At 36.5% G+C, this 19464-nt stretch overlaps 1 protein-coding gene across 7 annotated transcripts in view; it reads left to right on the top strand.

The window, feature by feature from the left end:
- DLG2 (discs, large homolog 2 (Drosophila)) overlaps positions 1-19464 on the top strand; it is a 766636-nt gene that overhangs the window by 348425 nt on the left and 398747 nt on the right. For all 7 annotated transcript variants that reach the window (XM_014532211.1, XM_005884813.2, XM_014532212.1 and 4 more), the window contains one exon: positions 17559-17627. In XM_014532211.1, the coding sequence (XP_014387697.1) occupies positions 17559-17627 (69 nt within the window). The remainder of the gene's footprint in view (positions 1-17558; positions 17628-19464) is intronic.

A 19464-nucleotide genomic window follows, 5' to 3' on the forward strand; every position in this document is an offset into this window, starting at 1 on the left:
CCTAGAGAAATAAGTTACTCCCTTTGCTCTCTATAATGACAAATGGTATTTTTTTGTTGTTAATTTATTTTGTTCATTGGATTCCACATATTATAAATGAAATATGGTACTTGTCTTTCTCTGGCTGGCTTATTTCATTTAGCATAATGCTCTTCAGGTCTATCCATGCTGTTGCAAATGGTAAGATTTCCTTCTTTTTATGGCCAAGTGGTATTCCTCTGTGTAAATGTAACAGTTTTTTTATCCACTTATCTACTGATGGGCACTTGGACTGTTTCCAAATGTTGGCTATTGTAACTAATGCTGCAAGAACATAGGGGTGCATATATTTTTTGAGTGAGTGTTTTGGACTTCTTTGAATATATTCCCAGAAGTGGAATCACTGGGTCCTAAGGCAGTTCCATTTTTAATTTTTTGAGGTAACTCCATACTGCTTTCTACAATGGCTAAGGCAATCTGTATTCCCACCAACAGAGCATGAAGGTTCCCTTTTCTCCACATCCTTGCCAACACTTGTCATTTGTTGATTTATTAATAATAACCATTATGGCAGGTAGGAAGTGATATCTCATTATGGTTTTAGTTTGCATTTCTCTGATGATTAGTGACATTGAGCATCTTTTCATATGTCTATTGGCCATCTGTATTTTCTCTTTGGAGAAGTGTCTATTCAGTTCCTTTCCCCATTTTTTATATTGGATTGTTTGGGGGTTTTTTGGTGTTATGTTGTATGAGTTCTTCATAAATTTTGGATATTAACCTCTTAGCAGATGTCTCATTGGCAAATATGTTCTCCCATTCAGTAGGTTGTCTTTTCATTTTGTTGATGGTTTCCTTTGCTATGCAAAAACATTTTAGTTTGATGTCGTTCCATTCATTTATTTTTTTCTTTTGTTTCCTTTGCCTGAGGAAATATATTGGAAAAAATATCGCTATGAGAAATGCCTGAGATTTTACTGCCTTTGTTTTTTCTAGGATTTTTATGGTTTCGAGTATAACATTGAAGTCTTTAATCCATTTTGAGTTTATTCTTATGTATGGTATAAGAAAGTGGTCTAGTTTCATTTTTTGCAGGTATTTGCCTGATTTTCCCAACACCATTTATTGAATAGACTGTCTTTACCCTAGTATGTTCTTGCCTCCTTTGTCAAATATTAATATAATGACAACTAGTATTTTAATATTCAAATAAATTTTAAAGGCTGATTTGGTGAATAGAGGCTCAAAGAAATAGAAGTTTAAAGTAACAATCAACATTTTAAATATTTTAAATAAAATATAATTTTGGGCCTGGTAGTTTTACTTAAATATCCATTTATGTTCAAAGAGGTAGTTAAAGGAATGGAAGAACAAAACACCTTTCCTATCACCTTAAGGAAAGTTTATGTCCTGCCTGTTGAATGTGTGCTTTTCATTTTTGCTTGTTTGTTAATATTTTCCCATGCTACAAAGCTTCAAAACAGCAGTTATAAGTTATCTGTGGCCCAAATATAAGGAATTGACCAAAGGCTAGATAGCAGCTTAAATCACCATCATATTGATTTTAGCCTTAGTGGTCTGCAGTTTGTCAATCCTTTGACCAAATCACTTCTCTGATTTCAAGGCTTGAGACAAAAACATGACTAAACATAAATGTCATTGTCAGGTGGTCAGCCTTTTATAAAAAGTAATGCTTTCTGCTTGTGTGGGATAAGATCAAAAGTCTGGTAAAGACCTTAGAAATTTAGAACTTAAAGAACAAAAAAATAAGAAACCCAAAAATAAAAATAAACCCAATAAAAAAATATATGCACCCCTACGTTCATTACAATATTATTTACAACAGCCAAAATATGGAAGCAATCCAAGTGCTCATCAATGAGTGGATACAAAAGTTGTGGTACATATACACAATGGAATATTACTAAATCATAAAAGAGAATGAAATCTTAATCTTACCATTTACGACAGCATGGCTGTTCCTAGAGGGTATTATGCTAAGTGAAATAAGTCAGACAGAGAAAGACAAATACCATAGGATTGCACTAATATTTGGAATCTAAAGAACAAAAGAAGTGAACAAACCAAACAGAAAAAGACTCGTAGATACAAAGATCAGATTGATGGTTGCCAGAGAAAAGGGGGGTTGGAGAGCTGGGTGAAAAGGTAAAGGAGTTAAGAAGTACAAATTGGTAGTCACAACATAGTCATGGGGATGTAAAGTACAACATAGGGAATATAGTCAATAATATTGTAATAACTATGTATGGTGCCAGGTAGGTATTGAAATATCAGAGAGATCACTTTGTAAAGTATATAATTGTCTAACCACTCTGCTGTATACCTGAAGCTAAAAGGATTTATTAAGAACCCTTGTTTATGAAGTCAAATTGTTTTCTTTTCTTTCTTTCTTTCTTTTTTTTTTGTTTTGTTTGTTTAACCAACGCAAATATAGCTGCTCCATCTTTCACAAAACTAACTTTAAAATGGAATTTGACTGGCTCAGCTGAAGCGGCTTAGTTAGTTGAGCGTCATCCTGTGCACTGAAAGGTTGCTGGTTTATTTCTGATCAGGGCACATACCTCAGTTGCAGGTTTGATCCCTGTTGGGGCATGTATGGATGGCCCATATGGATGGCATCCAGTCGATGTTTCTCTCTCACATCGATGTTTCTCACACTCTCACTCTCCCTCCTCCCTCTCTCCCTCTCCCTCTCCCTCTCTCTCTTCCTTTCCCTCTCCTTATGTCTCTCTATGCATGTCCTCAGGTGAGAATTTTTTAAATGACATCTGACTGTAATGACAGCGAACAGATTAGGATTCTGTAATTTCATGCCCAGCTGCATCGATGACTTTCAACCTTGTTTAAGCAGCACTGACCATGGACAGCAGTAAACCCTGCAATGCCCTGCCCTGGCTGATTGCTTAAATTCTGTATCTGTAACTTTTATTACTGCCATTTTAAATCAATGTTTTCAATAAGACACAAGTTCATTGGAGCAGAGAAGAATTCATTTATTGTTATTTTAATACTAGAGGCCCGATGCACGAAATTCGTGCAAAAGTAGACCTTCCTTTCTATGGCTGCCAGCACCAGCTTCCCTCTGGCACCTGAGACCTAGGCTTCCCTCTGGCATCCAGGACCCAGGCTTCTCTCTGGCCGCTGGCAGGCCCCCCGGGCTTCCCTCGCAGCCTTGGCTTTGTCCAGAAGGTCGTCTGGATGGTCTAATTAGCATATTATGCTTTTATTATTATAGATATTAAATTCCACCACATATCCACATATTTTATTCCAAAACTAAGATTCACTATTGTGTTCTGTAAGTGGCAATAGATAGGTCCCTTCCCTTTTTTGCATTGTCCTTTTTCATGATTTTTAGATGGTCTGCTAGGCAATATATTTCCATTTCCTACCTTTGTCAAGGCTATGTTTTTCTTTTAGTTGATTAGTTATCACTTACCCATCCCTCTATGTAAACTCCATGTAGATCCTTGATGGCAGTAACTTGGCTTGCTTCCTATTTGTATCTCTCATGGTGTCTAGCATAGTGCTGACTTCTGGTAGATACAGAAATGTTGATGACTGAATGTGGATGTTACAAGAAAGCAACAAGGAGAATAATTTAATAAATATGAGGTAGAGGGATTAAGTAAAGAGAATTGTGGGATGGGTTGTTGCCTGGCACATATATGGTGTTCACTAAGTGTTGGTTGAATGAATGTACAGATGAATAAGGATTCGCCTTGATAAAATTTGGAGGGGGATAAAAGTATGTGGAGCATTTACAAACCAATGGAATGCTCAATATGAGATGTGACATAAAGTTGGGGAACACACTAATCACCAATAAGGTTTGACTGAATGGTCCCTCTGCAATACAGTCAACACATGGTTCTTGGGTATTTCAAATAACCAAGACAAGAAAGAAAATGGAGTTTAAGAGAGCTTGATTTCAGCAAGATATACAGAATAAGTTAAGTGATATTGAAATAATGGTCTTGGATTTAAATCATGGCATTAAGGAATCCTGAATGAGTTGAGTTTGCCCTATCCGAATAGAGCTAGGCTAAGTGTGAGTTCATAGACTTTTCTTGCTCTGTATTTCATTCAGTAATCGTGTGTGTGTGTGTGTGTGTGTGTGTGTGTGTGTGTGTGTGTGTGTTTGTGCTCCTTATTCCTACGTGTGGAAGCAATACTGTTGAATGGAAAAGATATCAGTGGACACAAAAATGAATCAATAAACAGATAATTTCAGTGAGTGATAAGTACAAGTGCTAAGGAGCTTATTCCTACATGTGGAAGCAATACTATTGAAGGGAAAAGATATCAATGGACACAAAAATGAATCAATAAACCGATAATTTCAGTGAGTGATAAGTACAAGTGCTAAGGAGTAAATAAGTACTGAAAAGGGATTTGTATTGTCTGGGATGGGAGTGGAGTGTCTTTAGCTGGAGACCAGGAAGGCCTCTCTAGAGAAGTAACCTTTTACTTGAGACATGAATAAGAGGAAGGTGTCCACAAAAAAGACTTATGAGCAAAGCAAGCAGCCAGTGCAGATGTCCTTAGAGAGAAACGAGTGAGAATATGTGACAGTCAGGAAAAAGGTCGGATGCCTGGGTCTTGGGGAGTGATGGACAGGGTGGTGCGCAGTGAGCATCGACAGGTAGACAGTGACAGCAGGATCTTATAGCCCTGGAGGTGACTGTGAATTTTATTCTAACTGTAATCAGAAGTCTTTGGGTTCAGCATGATCTGATTTTATGATTTTAAAATATCTTATAGGCCACTATGAGAAATAACTATAGAAGGACAGGAGGAAAACCAGTGGGAGGCTGTTGCAAGAGCCTACCAAAACAAGGTGTGTGTCCATTAGGGTGGTAGCACTGGAGAGGTGAGATACATTTTTATGGTAGAAGTAAAAGAGCTTAATAAGTTGGTTATGGAATATGATGGTGTGATGGTTGGAACTAAAGAATCAGTGAAAATTTTTGGACTGAACAACCAGATAGGCAGTGCTGCTGTTTACCAAAAAGCAGACTGAAAGAGAATGAATTAGAATGATAACATGAGTGGACTTTCTCCCAAGTCACATTATAAATGCTTGAAGATAATAGTCCTTGATTTAGCCTTTATTGTGTGTGTGTGTGTGTGTGTGTGTGTGTGTGTGTGTGTTTTCATTATATCAGGCATCATAATTTGCATACTGTGGGCGCTATTTTTTTCAGTTTATTTCTTATTGTTGACATTATTACAGATGTCCCCTATTTCCCCCCTCCACCCAGCCCCCACCCCATTCCACCCCAGCCCTTCACCACATTATTGTCTGTGTCCATGGGCTATGCATATATGCATATAAGTTCTTTGGTTAATCTCTTCCTGCCCCCCCATTCCCTCTGAGATCTGTCAGTCTGTTCCATTTTTTTCCTCAGTTTATTTTGTTCATTAGATTTCACATATAAGTGAGATCGTGTGATATTTCCCTCTCTGATTGTCTTTTCACCTAACATAATGATCTCCAGTCCATCCATATTGTTGCAAAGGGTAAGAGAGCCTCGTTTTTTAGAGCTGCATAGTATTCCATGGTATCAGTGTACCACAAGCTTTTTTATCCACTTATGTACTGATGGGCACTTGGGCTGTTTCCAGGCGGCCTTTTCTATTGTAAATACCAGTAATGCTGCTATGAACGTATGGATGCATATATTCTTTCTGATTGGCATTTCGGGATTCTTAGGATATATTCCCAGAAGTGGGATTGTTGTAGATAAGCTGCCAGGCAGCACAGGAGAATAATCAATCAGGCACTCAGAGGAGTCAGAAGAGGAGCCTTTAATGCACTAGTGCAGTGACTCAGGGGAATCAACCTCCAAAGCCTGAGTGATGAGTATGGAGGAAGCCTTCCTTTTAGTTTCTTTGTCCCCCAAATATGGATCAGGCTTCCGGACTTTTCGTGGGCTTTGCAGCCCCCCATGAGTTGGGATGGGAGAAGTGAGATTATACCCAAAGGCTTGGCCTGGCTGGCGCCAGTGCTGGCAACCCCCTCAGGGGGTTGTATATAGTTCATGGTTTATGGCCTCTGTAACATGGGAGTATTCTGGGAAACAGGTTTTGCAAGGCAGGACAAACATCACAGATAAGAATGGAGCTAATTATCTGCTAGCAAGAGTGTGTATCAGAATACTGGTTCCTGGCACAGATTCAGATAGCTAGTCCCCCAAATGTCTTATTTTCCCCCTTCAGGATCACTGGGTCAAAAGGCAGTTCCATTCTTAATTTTTTGAGGAAACTCCATACTCTTTTCCACAGTGGCTGCACCACTCTGCAATCCCACCAGCAGTATACCAAGTAGGGTTTGTGGGTGCTATTGACTGCTAATTGGCTGATGAGGGAATTGGGAAATTGATGTATAGAGAATTGATGTATGAGCCTTCTAATTTTTTAAACTCTTTGCACATCTTAAGAAAGGCAAAGAAGAAAGCTACCATAGATTTAAAAGTTTATGCCCTTTGAAATTCTCTCACTTGCATTTTTAAAAAATAAATATATTTTTATTGATTTCAGAGAAGAAGGGAGAGGGGGAGAGAGATAGAAACATCAATGATGAGAGAGAATCATTGATCTGCTGCCTACATGGCCCCCTGCTGGGGAGCCCACAACCCGGCATGTGCCCTTGACTGAAATCCAACCTGCAGGCTGACACTCTATCCAATGAGCTAAACCAGCTAGGGCTCACTTGCATCTTGACTTGTAACTTGTATCCAGTTTAGTTGCTAAGAGATAGTCGTTTTCAATAATGAGAATAAATATTCAGTTTCCTTCATTTGGGAATGTGTCATTAAGATCCAGTGTCAAAGCATTTTAGTGTTTTGATACTTTCTTTACATTGATATTTTATGTTTAATATTTTTCTTAGATTGATAGTCCAATGAACATGAATGTGAAATATTAACAAGCATTGCATAGCCTTAAAGACTTAAAAACAAAAACAACATTGCTTTATCCTGGAAATTAAGCCCTGAGGCAAGCATTTATTCACACAGAAAGGGTGCCTAGTTTCACTTCACTGACCAAATTAAAATCTACATTAAGAGACTGAGAAAGCATTACACTTTATCATGCTGGGTTTCCATGTCCAGATTTTTAGCTCTAGTAATAAGTAAAAGCTTAGCTGAACCAATAACCACATGGCTACCTTGGACATATTCAACGAAGGGAGAATACCAGAAAAGATTATTCTTATTTGGACATATAAATTGTGAAGAGTGGAGGAGAAATGAACAATTTGTGTTTTACTAGTTTCACTTACTTTTCTATGGTGACCATTGTGACGAGGATTCATACTTCAGATGTTAAGTGAAATAATTTCCCTTTTGCTACACATCTGGAATTTTTTTATGACACTCATATAAACGAATAGATTTTACCAAGCCAAGCAACCCATATTTATTTGAATGTTCCAGCTGTCTGCATGAAAATCAATAAGGCAACTAAATTGTAGAATAAGAGCATTTTTTATTAGAAATAGAACTCAATGGCATGATAGGAGGCACAGGTCTCCATTTTTAAATTTTATTTATTTATTTCTTGCCTTGATGCTTATGCTGGTTTGACATTTGTTCTAAAGAAAAATTCTCTGAGGACTAGCCTCTAGTATTTCTAAGACAGAAAGCTTTGGTATTCATACCCAGTCTTCTTAAGATCGGCTTCCTCTTATAGCTCCTTGGCTTTCTTTAACCCTTCTCTGTTTTATATATCTGGGGATTGTGAAGGCTCATTCTAAATTACAAAAGTGACGATATTTTAATATTGCTTAACATTGTCTATGACCTCCTCTTTGCCTACAGAATATAATCCAAATTCCAGTGACCTAAGTTTTCCCTCTGTTTTGTGTTTAAGCTCTTTAAAGTCTTTGGTAACTGTTGACCAAACGCTCCTTGAAATTCTCTCTCTGCTTCTATTGTTAGCTGACATTACCTCATATTTTCTTGGTTTTACTTCTACCTCTGCACTCATGCCTTCTTTGTTTTCTTTCCAGGTATAGCTGTCTCTGTGCATATTAGAATTTTGGTTATTTCCAGGTCTCCATCTCAGCTTTCAGTATTTTTCACTACAATCTTTTTTCAGGAATACCATTTTTTTAAATGGACTTAAACTATGTTCACTCCAAAATGTATTTTTTTTATACCAGAACTCTCTACTGGAATTGATCTTTGATATCCAACTATTTTATGAGATATCTCTACCTTAATGTCAGACAAGTTCCTCAAACTCAACATACACAGTGTTAACATTATTATATTCTTCCCAAATAATAATATTATTCTCATATATTTTTCTCAATTTGAAGTAGCATTATTGACCCAATCACCCCATCCGGAAATACGGAAGTTGCCCTAAATTACTCACTCATCCCGATATGCAATTACCAAATCCTATAGATTTTATTTCCTTGATGTTTTATTTTATATTTTTATTTATTTCAGAGAGAAGGGGAGAGGGAGAGATAGATAGAAACATCAATGATGAGAGAGAATCATTGATTGGCTACCTCCTGCACACCCCTACTGGGGACTGAGCCTGCAATCGGGGCATGTGCCCTGGCCAGGAATTGAAGCATGACCTCCTGGTTCATAGGTCAACGCTCAACAACTGAGCCACAGGCCAGGATCCTTGATATTTCTTAGCTCTAGCCATATTTTTTTTCCTTAGTTCCTCTGGTTAGTTCAAGTTCAGGTCATTTGAACTAGTTTTAGACACCTTATGACAAAATCATACTGCCTCCCTGGAAAGTAATTTCCACTTACTACTCCCCACACTTAATACTTTATAAAATTCCTTTCACATATGTTGCTTTATTTTTCCCTTCAGAGCAGTCTGTGAGAAAGCACTATTCTCTATGTTATACTGATGACAGGAATAGAGATGTAGTGTTTGGCTTTTGAGGTTGCGTTTATCTAATAAGGAAGAGTAAGAAATCCCTAACGCAAGGCCAGCAACTCTCAAGCTCATGCTTCTTCCCCATCACGGGATAGATGGACCCTGCTTATGAAGGTTTGACTTACGATTATTCAACCTTACAATGGTATGAAAATGATACTCCAGTAGAAACCATACATTGAATTTTGACCTTTTTCCAGGCAAGCGATATACAGTAATATAATTTATTTTGATGCTGGGCAGTGTCAGAGAGCCACAGTTCCCAGTCAGGCACATGGTCACAAGGATAAATAACTGATACTCTATAGCAGGGGTGGGCAACCCCTGGCACGCATGCCAAACATGGCACACCAGTAACTTTTGCTGGCACACAAAACCCTCTCTTATAATCTTCCATTTACAATTTTTTTCTTAAATTTTGACTTTTTTATTTTTCAGATAAATTCAGTGTAGGTGCATCTTAGATAAATAAATAATTTTACATAACAAGTTATCTTAAAGACCATAGACATGGATTGACGAGAGAGGGGAAGAGCAATTTCTATGCCTCTGCCTTAACTCTCCCTGCCTTCCTAGATCCGACCAGTGTTTTGGTTTCATCCACATACGCTTGTGAATCTTTGTTCTCAGTGATGAATTTTGTTAAGTCTCATAATAGGAGTAGCCTGACGGATGAAAGTAGTAGCTCGTGCATATCTCTGAAGGCCACAAAATATAAACCTGATGTAAAATCTCTGTCATCAGTGATGCAGCAGCAAAAGTCCCACTGATAATATCAAACGGAGTCATAAAGTTTTCTGTCGGACTATCAGTGTACATGTATACATTAAAAAATAAATGTATTTTTCATCATCATATACTGTATTTTTGTCGCTCGAATGAATTTTATTATTTCTTCAAGGTTCTTCACATACGTACACCTTAAGAGATATCAAGTAGGCGTAACATGTTCTCAAAAAATTAGGGTTGGCACGCAGAAGAATTTTGAGTCAGAGATTTTGCTGGTTTTGGCACGCACTCACAAAAAGGTTGCCCACCCCTGCTCTATAGTATACTCATTGTAGTAGATGATTTTACCCAATTCTAGGCTAACATAGCGTTCTGAGTACATTTAAAGTAGGCTAGGCTAAGCTATGATCTTCAGTATGTTAGGTATATTAAATGCATTTTTGACTTAAAATATTTTCAACTTATAGTGGGTTTATTGGGACATAACCCCATTGTGAGTGGATGAGCATCTGTACTGATTCCCATCAATAAAGTATATGTGAAGGGCAGGAATAATTATTTTCTATTCAAACTGCAGAAAAAATCAAAACAAAGTAGGAAGTAAGATGACTTATTTCAGGCCATTGAACTCTCATTAGGAGCACAGTGGGAAAAACTTCTAGATGTTTGCTATTTTGTATATGCAACTCCGCTTCCCAGATGTTGTCAAAGAATAAAAACCAGAATGTGTTATCTTGAAAAAAATGTGTTTCCTGTGTGAAATGAAGGGATACCTAGGACCATATCAATTAAATGCCTCGAATCACAACAGGTGTACAAAAAACTTCCCATTCCAGATTCTCTCATGGTTGGTGCATTCCCTAGTTCTTGTCTGTGTTTTAAGTAAAATTCCTAACTAAAATAGACTTTCCTTTTTGAAGTAACTGGATTCATGGTGCTAGCTGTCACTTGATTTAAGCTATTATAGATTTAGTGTTTTACTTTCCTTAAAGAATTGTCTGTGTTGCATGACATTTTTGGATAGATGTTCATACAGCACCTCATTAGATGCAGCTTGTAGACTCCAAAAGTCAAGAAGAGTGATGTGCAGTCAGCCATCCAAAAGCAAATGAATACAGGCAGGACTGTGCCTGCTGGATTGAAACACTACATTTTGCTCCTGTGTTTCAGGCTTGGAGACCAGTCACATATCACTTGGTTCAAAGTCCAAAGGCCAAACTACTGGAATTTCTTATTATTACTTTAAGCAAAAAAAATTTCATAGAGATTGGACCAGCACTTGTAGAGCACCTTCAGGGGCTTCCAGCTACTTAACAGTGATGAGCAGGATTTTTAGAATGGCCAATGTTTGGCTATCATGTTCATTACTGAACTGTTGTCACAGAGAAGAATATGAATAAGTGACAGTGTCATGGGACAGGGAAACCATGGGTTAGGAATTCGATTTGTGTTCTGGTCTCACCTTAAACATAATGCGGCCATGCAATGTAACCTCTCTAGGTCTCCCCTGTGAGAAGACTCTGAGGTCTCCCATGATATTCTTTAAGGATGAGGAGAGAATTAATATCTGGGTTAGACATTCACACAATGGAACTTTTTGTAACCCACGCAACCAGAACCAGTTATTGATTCGTTGGTCAAAAATTGTATACAAGAATCATCATGCAGAGAGGGGAAAAAAATACTTGCATGCCTTAATTATTTCATTTTAACTTTAAAAAAACCCATCCATGGGGACATTTGTAACACTGTGAACAATAAAGTTTAAAAAATTAAGATCATCAGAAATATGAAAATGTATTGTAGTCACTAAATAAGAATATTATATTATAAAAATGTTAAATAAAAACTAAAAAAATAACTGTATAGTGGCATAATAAAATCAATGTGTGATGTTATTTAAAAGAAGAAATGGAATTTCTCCCAATAAAGCTTCTCTAATTTTTTCTTTAGTTACCATGCTATTACTGTGTTAATTGAAGCTGTTTAAGCTAAAGCCACATTTCTGGCATCTTTGGCTATTGCATGAGAAATCTGGGGCACTAAATTTGATATAGTATATTTCTTCATATTTAGATCCATCTGTTTGTCCCAAAATGCATGATTTCTTCATTGTTCACATTTTTTTTATTTGAAACAAATTCTCATTAGTCTAAGTTACACATCATCTTTCTTAAATTATCAGAACTTTTCATTTGAGATCAGTTAATAGATTGTGTTCTTTATTATTTCTATACGTTAGGGTCAACATTTTTTCTAGCATTGTCAACCTCTAGCCATAGTTTTTCCAACATCGAAATTGTCCATCAATTGCTTTAAATGTTTGGTACAATGTATTGATTTAAAGGGTTGGACTTGGGTCCCATTTTTACGAAGTTCTACTTCATTTTTCCTGCATAAAGTATGCAATTAATTTCATTTTGGATTTCTGTAAATTGGGATGAGAATTAAAAGTAAACTAAGTGAAGAGTTCCATTTTATAATTACTTCCTGATTTTTAGAGTTGTCTCTCTCACACCTGATTTGGCAGCAATGTTTATAATCACATGCAATTATGAAGTCTTTCTAGATCAGTAAGTTTATTCTTGACATAAACAATTCTTTTTTACACACTTATATTTCATTTTGGTAATGTTTAATTAAATTACATAATTATAAAAATGACTACAATGGGAACAGACAGATTTGAGGACAATTACAACTGATTCTTAGTAAGCCTACAAGTCACATGGAAGTATTGAAAATATATGAGCCATGAGCATTCTACTTGCTATAGTCATTGGTCAGCTGTCACTGAGGGGATGGAGAGCTGTCAATAGTGAAACATGTGAACTAACTATTAAACTTGAGGAAGACCTATGATGATTTTCTACAATGCACAGTCATTTTCTCTTATTATAATTAATAACTTGCATGAAAATGTAAAAAGCATGTTATATATTAAGATGATACAATACTAGATGAGATGTTTTACAATGGCTAGCACATATTAGATGCTCAATAAATACTTATTGAGTTGAATTGATGATACAATGTTAGCTTAGCAAACTGTAAAACGAGATCAAAATCAATACCATTAAATTTGACAAGGGTAGATATTAATAACTATATTGAGTTGCCAAAAATCCAGTGTACCGGTACTTGATAGATTTGATTTTGAATCATTTGATGTCAAAAATATACAAGTTTAGGTTGACTCTAACAATTCAGCAAATTTTAAAGTCCATGTTATCCTGGGCTGCTCTGGTAGGAGTATGTAATTCAGAGGGAGGAAAGTCAGCATCTCATTGCACTCAGCCCTGCTCTGAACACATCTGGAACTCTGAATGCATTTCTAGGTTCTGCAATTTAAGTAGAAGTCAGAAGAAAAATTTAAGAGTGTATAAGAAAAGATAGCTAGTAATCTTAAAACTGTCTCACAATATAAGAAGCAAAAGTGTTAGAAGTGTTTATTTGAGGAGTAAAATATGCAAAAGAGGAAGACCAAGTATGCGATGGATAGATTTCATAAAAGAATTTAGAGGCCTGTGTCTGTCTACAGGACTCTATTGGTCTCTGGCTCAATTTTATTCAATGACAGCATGATTTAGAAAGGCAATGGAGCTGTTACTTCTCTCTGAGTCTTGAAAAGCTCTTGCTAAATGCCCAGCCAGCGTAGTTCAGTGGTTGAGCATCATCCTATGCACCAGGAGGTTGCAGTTTGATTCCCAGTCAGAGCACATGCCTTGGTTGCAGGCTCGATCCCCAGTGGGTTTGTGCAGGAGGCAGCAGATCAGGGATTCTCTCTCATCATTGATGTTTCTATCTCTCTCTCCCTCTCCCTTCCTCTCTGAAATCAATAAAAATATATACTTTTTTAAAAAAGTCTTGGTAAAATTTGCCTCCTCAGTTACCTGATTTGACAACTCAGCCTAGCTACTTATAGAGTTGGTACCACAGGTTTTCTACCAGGTGACAGGGACTTCTTGCCCAGCATCAGTGCTGTGACAGGATGCCGAGCCTTCCCCATTCTCATTTGACTCACCTACCATTCATTGTCACTTAAATCCTCATAAATGCCCATGGCTTACCAATGAGGTGGTGTGAATAGGACAGAGAAATTCCTTTATTAAATGACCTTCATTTTTTTAAAAAATAAAAGACCTTCAAAAGCCACTGACATGCAAGTTGGACATACACCATGAAAATATGGGTGGTATTTTATGAAAAAACAAACAGTTAGTAATCTTTAGTGAGAGTTCAGCATTTTCTAACTGAATGTGTTGGTTCATCTGCGTGGAAAAATCCCTATCACTTCCTCTGAAAGCACACACAACTCAGTAGGAAACACAGGCACATAAAGAAATGGTTGTGATTCCTAGCCCTGGATGTTACTATGCATGTGTGAAAAAGGTGACTTGGGCTACAGAGCAGCATGTGAGCTGGGCTAAAGAGACATTTGACAGTGTCTAGAAAAATAATAGATATAGGAGGAGGATGGCCATTTGTGAATAGGGTTGTGTGTGTTTTTTTAAGACAAAGGATATTCCAAGCACTTAGCTGTCCTTTAGGCTTTAAGTTTTAGCTGTGTTTTTCTCCTTTGGTTCTTTCCACTCGTTTTCAGAATTCCACCCAGTCAGCCTCTTTGCCGAAGGAGGTGAAAGAGCCAGGCAGCGGTTACTTATAATTTCTTAGTCTTGGTAGAACTAGCAACATGCTCTCTGTGTAGCCAGTAATATGGAAAGAATAGAACCTGCATGGTCCCAAGGGAAAGATATTTGGTATTTTTTAAAAATACAAGTTATTATCACCATCTGTTAGCTCCTAATACCCACTGCCTGTATTCCTCATGAAAGTACTGCTTAAACTTTATTGTCAGGAAACAAAAATTACCTTATGTCCAAAGGTCTTGACCATCAGATAAATCACTGTAATTGTCTTAGTAGAGTAAAAGGGTAATTACATGTTATAAAAGTCTCTGTTTGTTCCAAATTTACATGGTAAGAGAAACAGCTAACTTCACATGAGTAATATAAAAGGAGTCAAATTCTCTGAGCACTTCATGGCACCTTTTGCATTTAATAGCATCATTAAAACTTTAAGAGGAACATTGTTGAAATAACTTAGTGCAGAATAATAGAGTAGTTAGTTTAAGGTAGTGATAAGTGAGATTACTGAATATTTCATTGTTTTAATTATGTAGTCTAAGCTAATGGTGAGGAAGTTATCAAGGATTCCAGTTACTCATTAATCTTGTTTAGTGAGCAGCATTGATCTTTACATAAGAACTGGTGGTACTTTCCAAACCAGTGGAAGATAAATGGTAAAGGAAAGGATTAAACAGTTTAAACAAAAGAAGTACAATTAGCATAAGCATATAGAAAAAAATGATCATTCTCACTAATGAATAAATACTCATATCAGAAATATCATTCCTACCAATTAAATTATCAACTTTTTTTTAAATGTTAATGTCAATACTTGTAAGACTGGTGTAACTGGTGTGGGGGGATATATATATGGCAAAAAAATGGTATAAAGTTTTTTAAAAGTAATTAATAACATAAATCAAGAACATAAATGTTTTATTTTATTTGGTGAAAACATTCAAAAGAAATTGTAAAATATGAAAAAGTCATTGATATCAATATGTTTATTGCAAATTGTTTATAATATTAAAACAATGTAAACAACCCATTCCCTAACCATTAAATTATATCTTTATAGGAAGTAACATTATATAACACCAAAATAATAATTATGGAGAGCCTATCAGAAATCCGTAAATTATAATGTAAGGGGGAATGTAGGATATGTGGTTCTATATGTTCTGTGTGTATATAAAACTATATGAGACACATGGAGTCCATAGCATAGAGTGGAAAGTACACATAATTGGAAACAAGATTAGCTTCCGTTTTAATTCTGGCTCCATGTGTGCAAGCTGTTGGCCTCTGATAAGTTACTCATACCTATCTTGTAGGACAGCTAAAAGAATGAAATTAGCTAAGTCTGTAAAGTCTCAGACAAGTTAATGGAATTGTGGGTGAATTTTTTTCTTATTTTGATTTCTATTCATTCCATAATGTTGTTTTCACAGTAGAAAATACATTTAAATTTAATATTGATGACCAAAGCTATACTCAAAATTATACCCCTTGTAATAGTGACTATATGGTTAACTGAAATGATCTAAATAATAATTTTTACTTAGCCAAACATCTCAAATTACACATGGCTAAATCATATTAGTTTATTTAACAAACATTTATATAGCTTTTACTACCATGTAACAGACATTGTTCAAAACACTTAATTCATTGAATCATTATAACAACCCCATGAGAAAGGTACTATTATATCCCAGTCTTACAGATGAGAAACTGACATTCAGGGAGCTTTCAGTAACTTGCTCAAGGTGACATTAGGATATATGGAGGAGCTGGGATTTGAACTCAGGCCATGGCTACATGATCCAGCTCCTGAATGTTATGCTACTTTTCAACTGGTCCAGTAAATATGTTGAGAGATACCAGGAAAAAAGGATGCAATCCTTGCCCTGCAGAAGATCTGTTTAGCTACAGACCCAAAGTTCTGCTCCCTCAACTCAGGTAAATGCCATTCATGTCACAACTCCATGCTATTCACCGAGAGCCACCTTTTCTCAACCCGAATGGCCAAGGTTCTAAATGAAAATCTGCAGTCTACAGCTTGGTTTTCTATGTCAGTCAGTGTTTCAGAGCACATGCTATAAAATCCAAGAGCTGTGCGGAGGAGTGTCATGTTCTGCAAAGATTTGACTCGAGTTTCTCTTTATATGTATATTTGTATATAAATGTCTTCATGTACAACATGTACTAGTATATGTAACTAATATTACAGCTAAAATATTAAACTAAGACTACAAATTAAAATTATAACACATAGGCACATAATGCATCATGTTATTGCTGTTGGATTTTCATTGTGCATATCTCAGATAAAAGCATCCCTTTATCTCCAATTGGAGAATTCTGAGATTTTAAGGCAGGTTCTTACAAACCTGTGAAATTTTTATCATTTGGGAGGTGGTATAATATGATGGTTAAGAATAATGGCGCTAGACTCAAACAGTCTAGATGCCATTTCATGCACAGGTATTTACCAAATGACTTTGGGTAAGATTTTAAATATCTCTGTACTTTATTTTCTTCATATGTTCAATGTAACAGTACACACCTCATAAGGTTGTGAGATATAAACGATATAAACACATAAACTTAGAAAATATAAGTGTTCACTAAATGTGAGATATTAGAATTGTTTTTGCAACCACTTATCTATAAAATCAGTCTTTGCTTGCTACCATACAACCAAAAAAAAAAACATGGAATTTCATTAAATTCTAAGGTTGATATGCAACTGAAAATTCCATTTTTCAAGTTGTTGTGTTTATCCAACAGCTGAATTATTATTGAATTATACAAGTAAGTGTTGCAAATTTGAACTAATAAACTTATGCTAGTTAAAGTCTACCCCAATTTGCAAATTTGCTCTTTTTAATTTTTTGCTTGGGGAAAAAATATGTTCTGCATTAAAAAAAAAAAAACTAATACATTGCATCGTAATGAAATTTGTTTTTGTGCTCTGTTTTGTCTTATTCCAAGGAGAAAAAATTGCCTTTTCTAAATGTTTGTTTCTTTTCATGTCTACCTATGATTTAAAGCCTACTTTTCAATAATACACATTGAAATCAAATTATATGGAAATAGTAACCCCTTATCTGGGAGAATGTATTTGGGGGGATTCTACTTATCACCAAAAGAACAGCAATTTAATCTCTAATATACTTCTTTCAATATCAATTCTTTTCTTGACAATAGGATTGATTTGAATGTGTGAAGTCATTTTAAATAAATGATCTATCTTTGTTTTTCTTTCTTTTCTTGTAGTCATTCCCAACACAGCACTGCAACCCGCCAGCCTTCGGTGACTCTCCAACGGGCCATCTCACTGGAAGGGTAAGATAAGAATAATACGCAGCCTTCTCTTAAACTAAACTGCGCAGCCTCATCACTTTGAGCACAAAGAAAGTCCTCCTTTTTTTCCTTTTCTCCCTTCCTCCTTCCCTCCTCTCTCTCTTTCTCTCTTTCTCTCTCTCTCTCTCTCTCTCTCTCTCTCTCTCTCTCATCAAAGATCTATGAATCTTATGTGATATACCAAACACCGTGCTATGTAATAGATTTAACAAGTAAATAAGATCTCTTCTTTCTCTCCAGAGGGCTCATTGTCTAATAGGAGTGACAGAAATACTAACACATACTTATATACAGCGTAAGCATCTCACAGGAGATACATATAAGGGCCTAATGGAGATTCAGGAAGGATATCTGGCTGAGAATGTGTATGAGAGAGGGAGGGAGGAGCAGGTCAGGGTGGTTTCAGAGAAGATATAACTCTCCAGAAGTGAAACATCTGTGGAAATTTGCCTGACAGACATTAGAATGAAGGGTGTTGCCCGGCTGGTGTGGATCAATGGTTGAGCATCAAACCATGAGCCAAGAGGTCACCAATTTGATTCCCAGTCAGGACACATGCCCAGATTATGGGCTCAATCCCCAATAGGAGGCATGCAGGAGGCAGCTGATCAATGATTCTCATGGATATTTCTATCTATCCCTCTCCCTTCCTCTCTCTCTAGAAATCAATAAAAATAAAAGAAAGGAAGAAGGGTGCTCTAAGCAGAAGAAAGAGCATGTGCATAAACATGACCACATAAGCAAGCATGTGGTGTGAAAAGGCATTGAGTGATTCAATGCTGAGGCATTGGGTGTGTGAGGCAATGGAGATGAGAATGGAGATGTTGGCTGGGTGGGCTTACATATAGAGGATTTAGTATTTTGTGTTTCTAATTTCCCCAACCAGATAAAAGCTGGAGGGCCTGGGGGGAGGGGTAAGGGGCAAATATTTATTTCCACTTGCTTTATAATTGCAACTGGTTTAATTAAGAATATTTAATCAGTTAATGTATAAAACTATTTTATTTTGGCAATATCTGTTACAACTATGCTTTGTTTAACCCTGTTTCCCATTTAGTCTTCCTTAGTGGCATTTCAATGCATAGCTCTAACTTTATTATGTATTAGTCCTTTCCACTTTAAAGTTTTATGTTTTATCAGACCTCTTTCCCTCCTTCCAACATAATTAAGTCTTGGGTTTCACCAAAGTGTTCTAGAATTGTTAGAGGTATTGTCTCCTTCTCCTTCTCCTTCTCCTTCTCCTTCTCCTTCTCCTTCTCCTTCTCCTTCTCCTTCTCCTTCTCCTTCTCCTTCTCCTTCTCCTTCTCCTTCTCCTTCTCCTTCTCCTTCCTTCTTCTTCTTCTTCTTCTTCTTCTCTCTCTCTCTCTCTCTCTCTCTCTCTCTCTCTCTCCCTCCCTCCCTCATACCACCCTCTAGATCAGCGATTTTAGCGTTTCTCCTCTCATGAAACACATAAATGAATTACTAAACTTCTGCAGCACACCAAAAATATTATTATATTTTTTGCCACTCTGACAGAAGAAATAGGTACAATTTTGACTAATTCATACTGAATGGCTATTGTTGTGTTGGCTGTTGTCTTTATTTATTTGTTTGTTTGTTTGTTTATTTTTATAATCTAAGGCAGTGGTTCTCAACCTGTGGGTCGTGACCCCTTTGGCGGTCGAACGACCCTTTCACAGGGGTCGCCTAAGACCATCCTGCATATCAGATATTTACATTACGATTCATAACAGTAGCAACATTACAGTTATGAAGTAGCAACGAAAATAATTTTATGGTTGGGGGTCACCACAACATGAGGAACTGTATTAAAGGG

The sequence above is a fragment of the Myotis brandtii genome, unplaced genomic scaffold (genome assembly GCF_000412655.1).
Source record: "Myotis brandtii unplaced genomic scaffold, ASM41265v1 scaffold86, whole genome shotgun sequence".
Taxonomy (NCBI): Eukaryota; Metazoa; Chordata; class Mammalia; order Chiroptera; family Vespertilionidae; genus Myotis; species Myotis brandtii.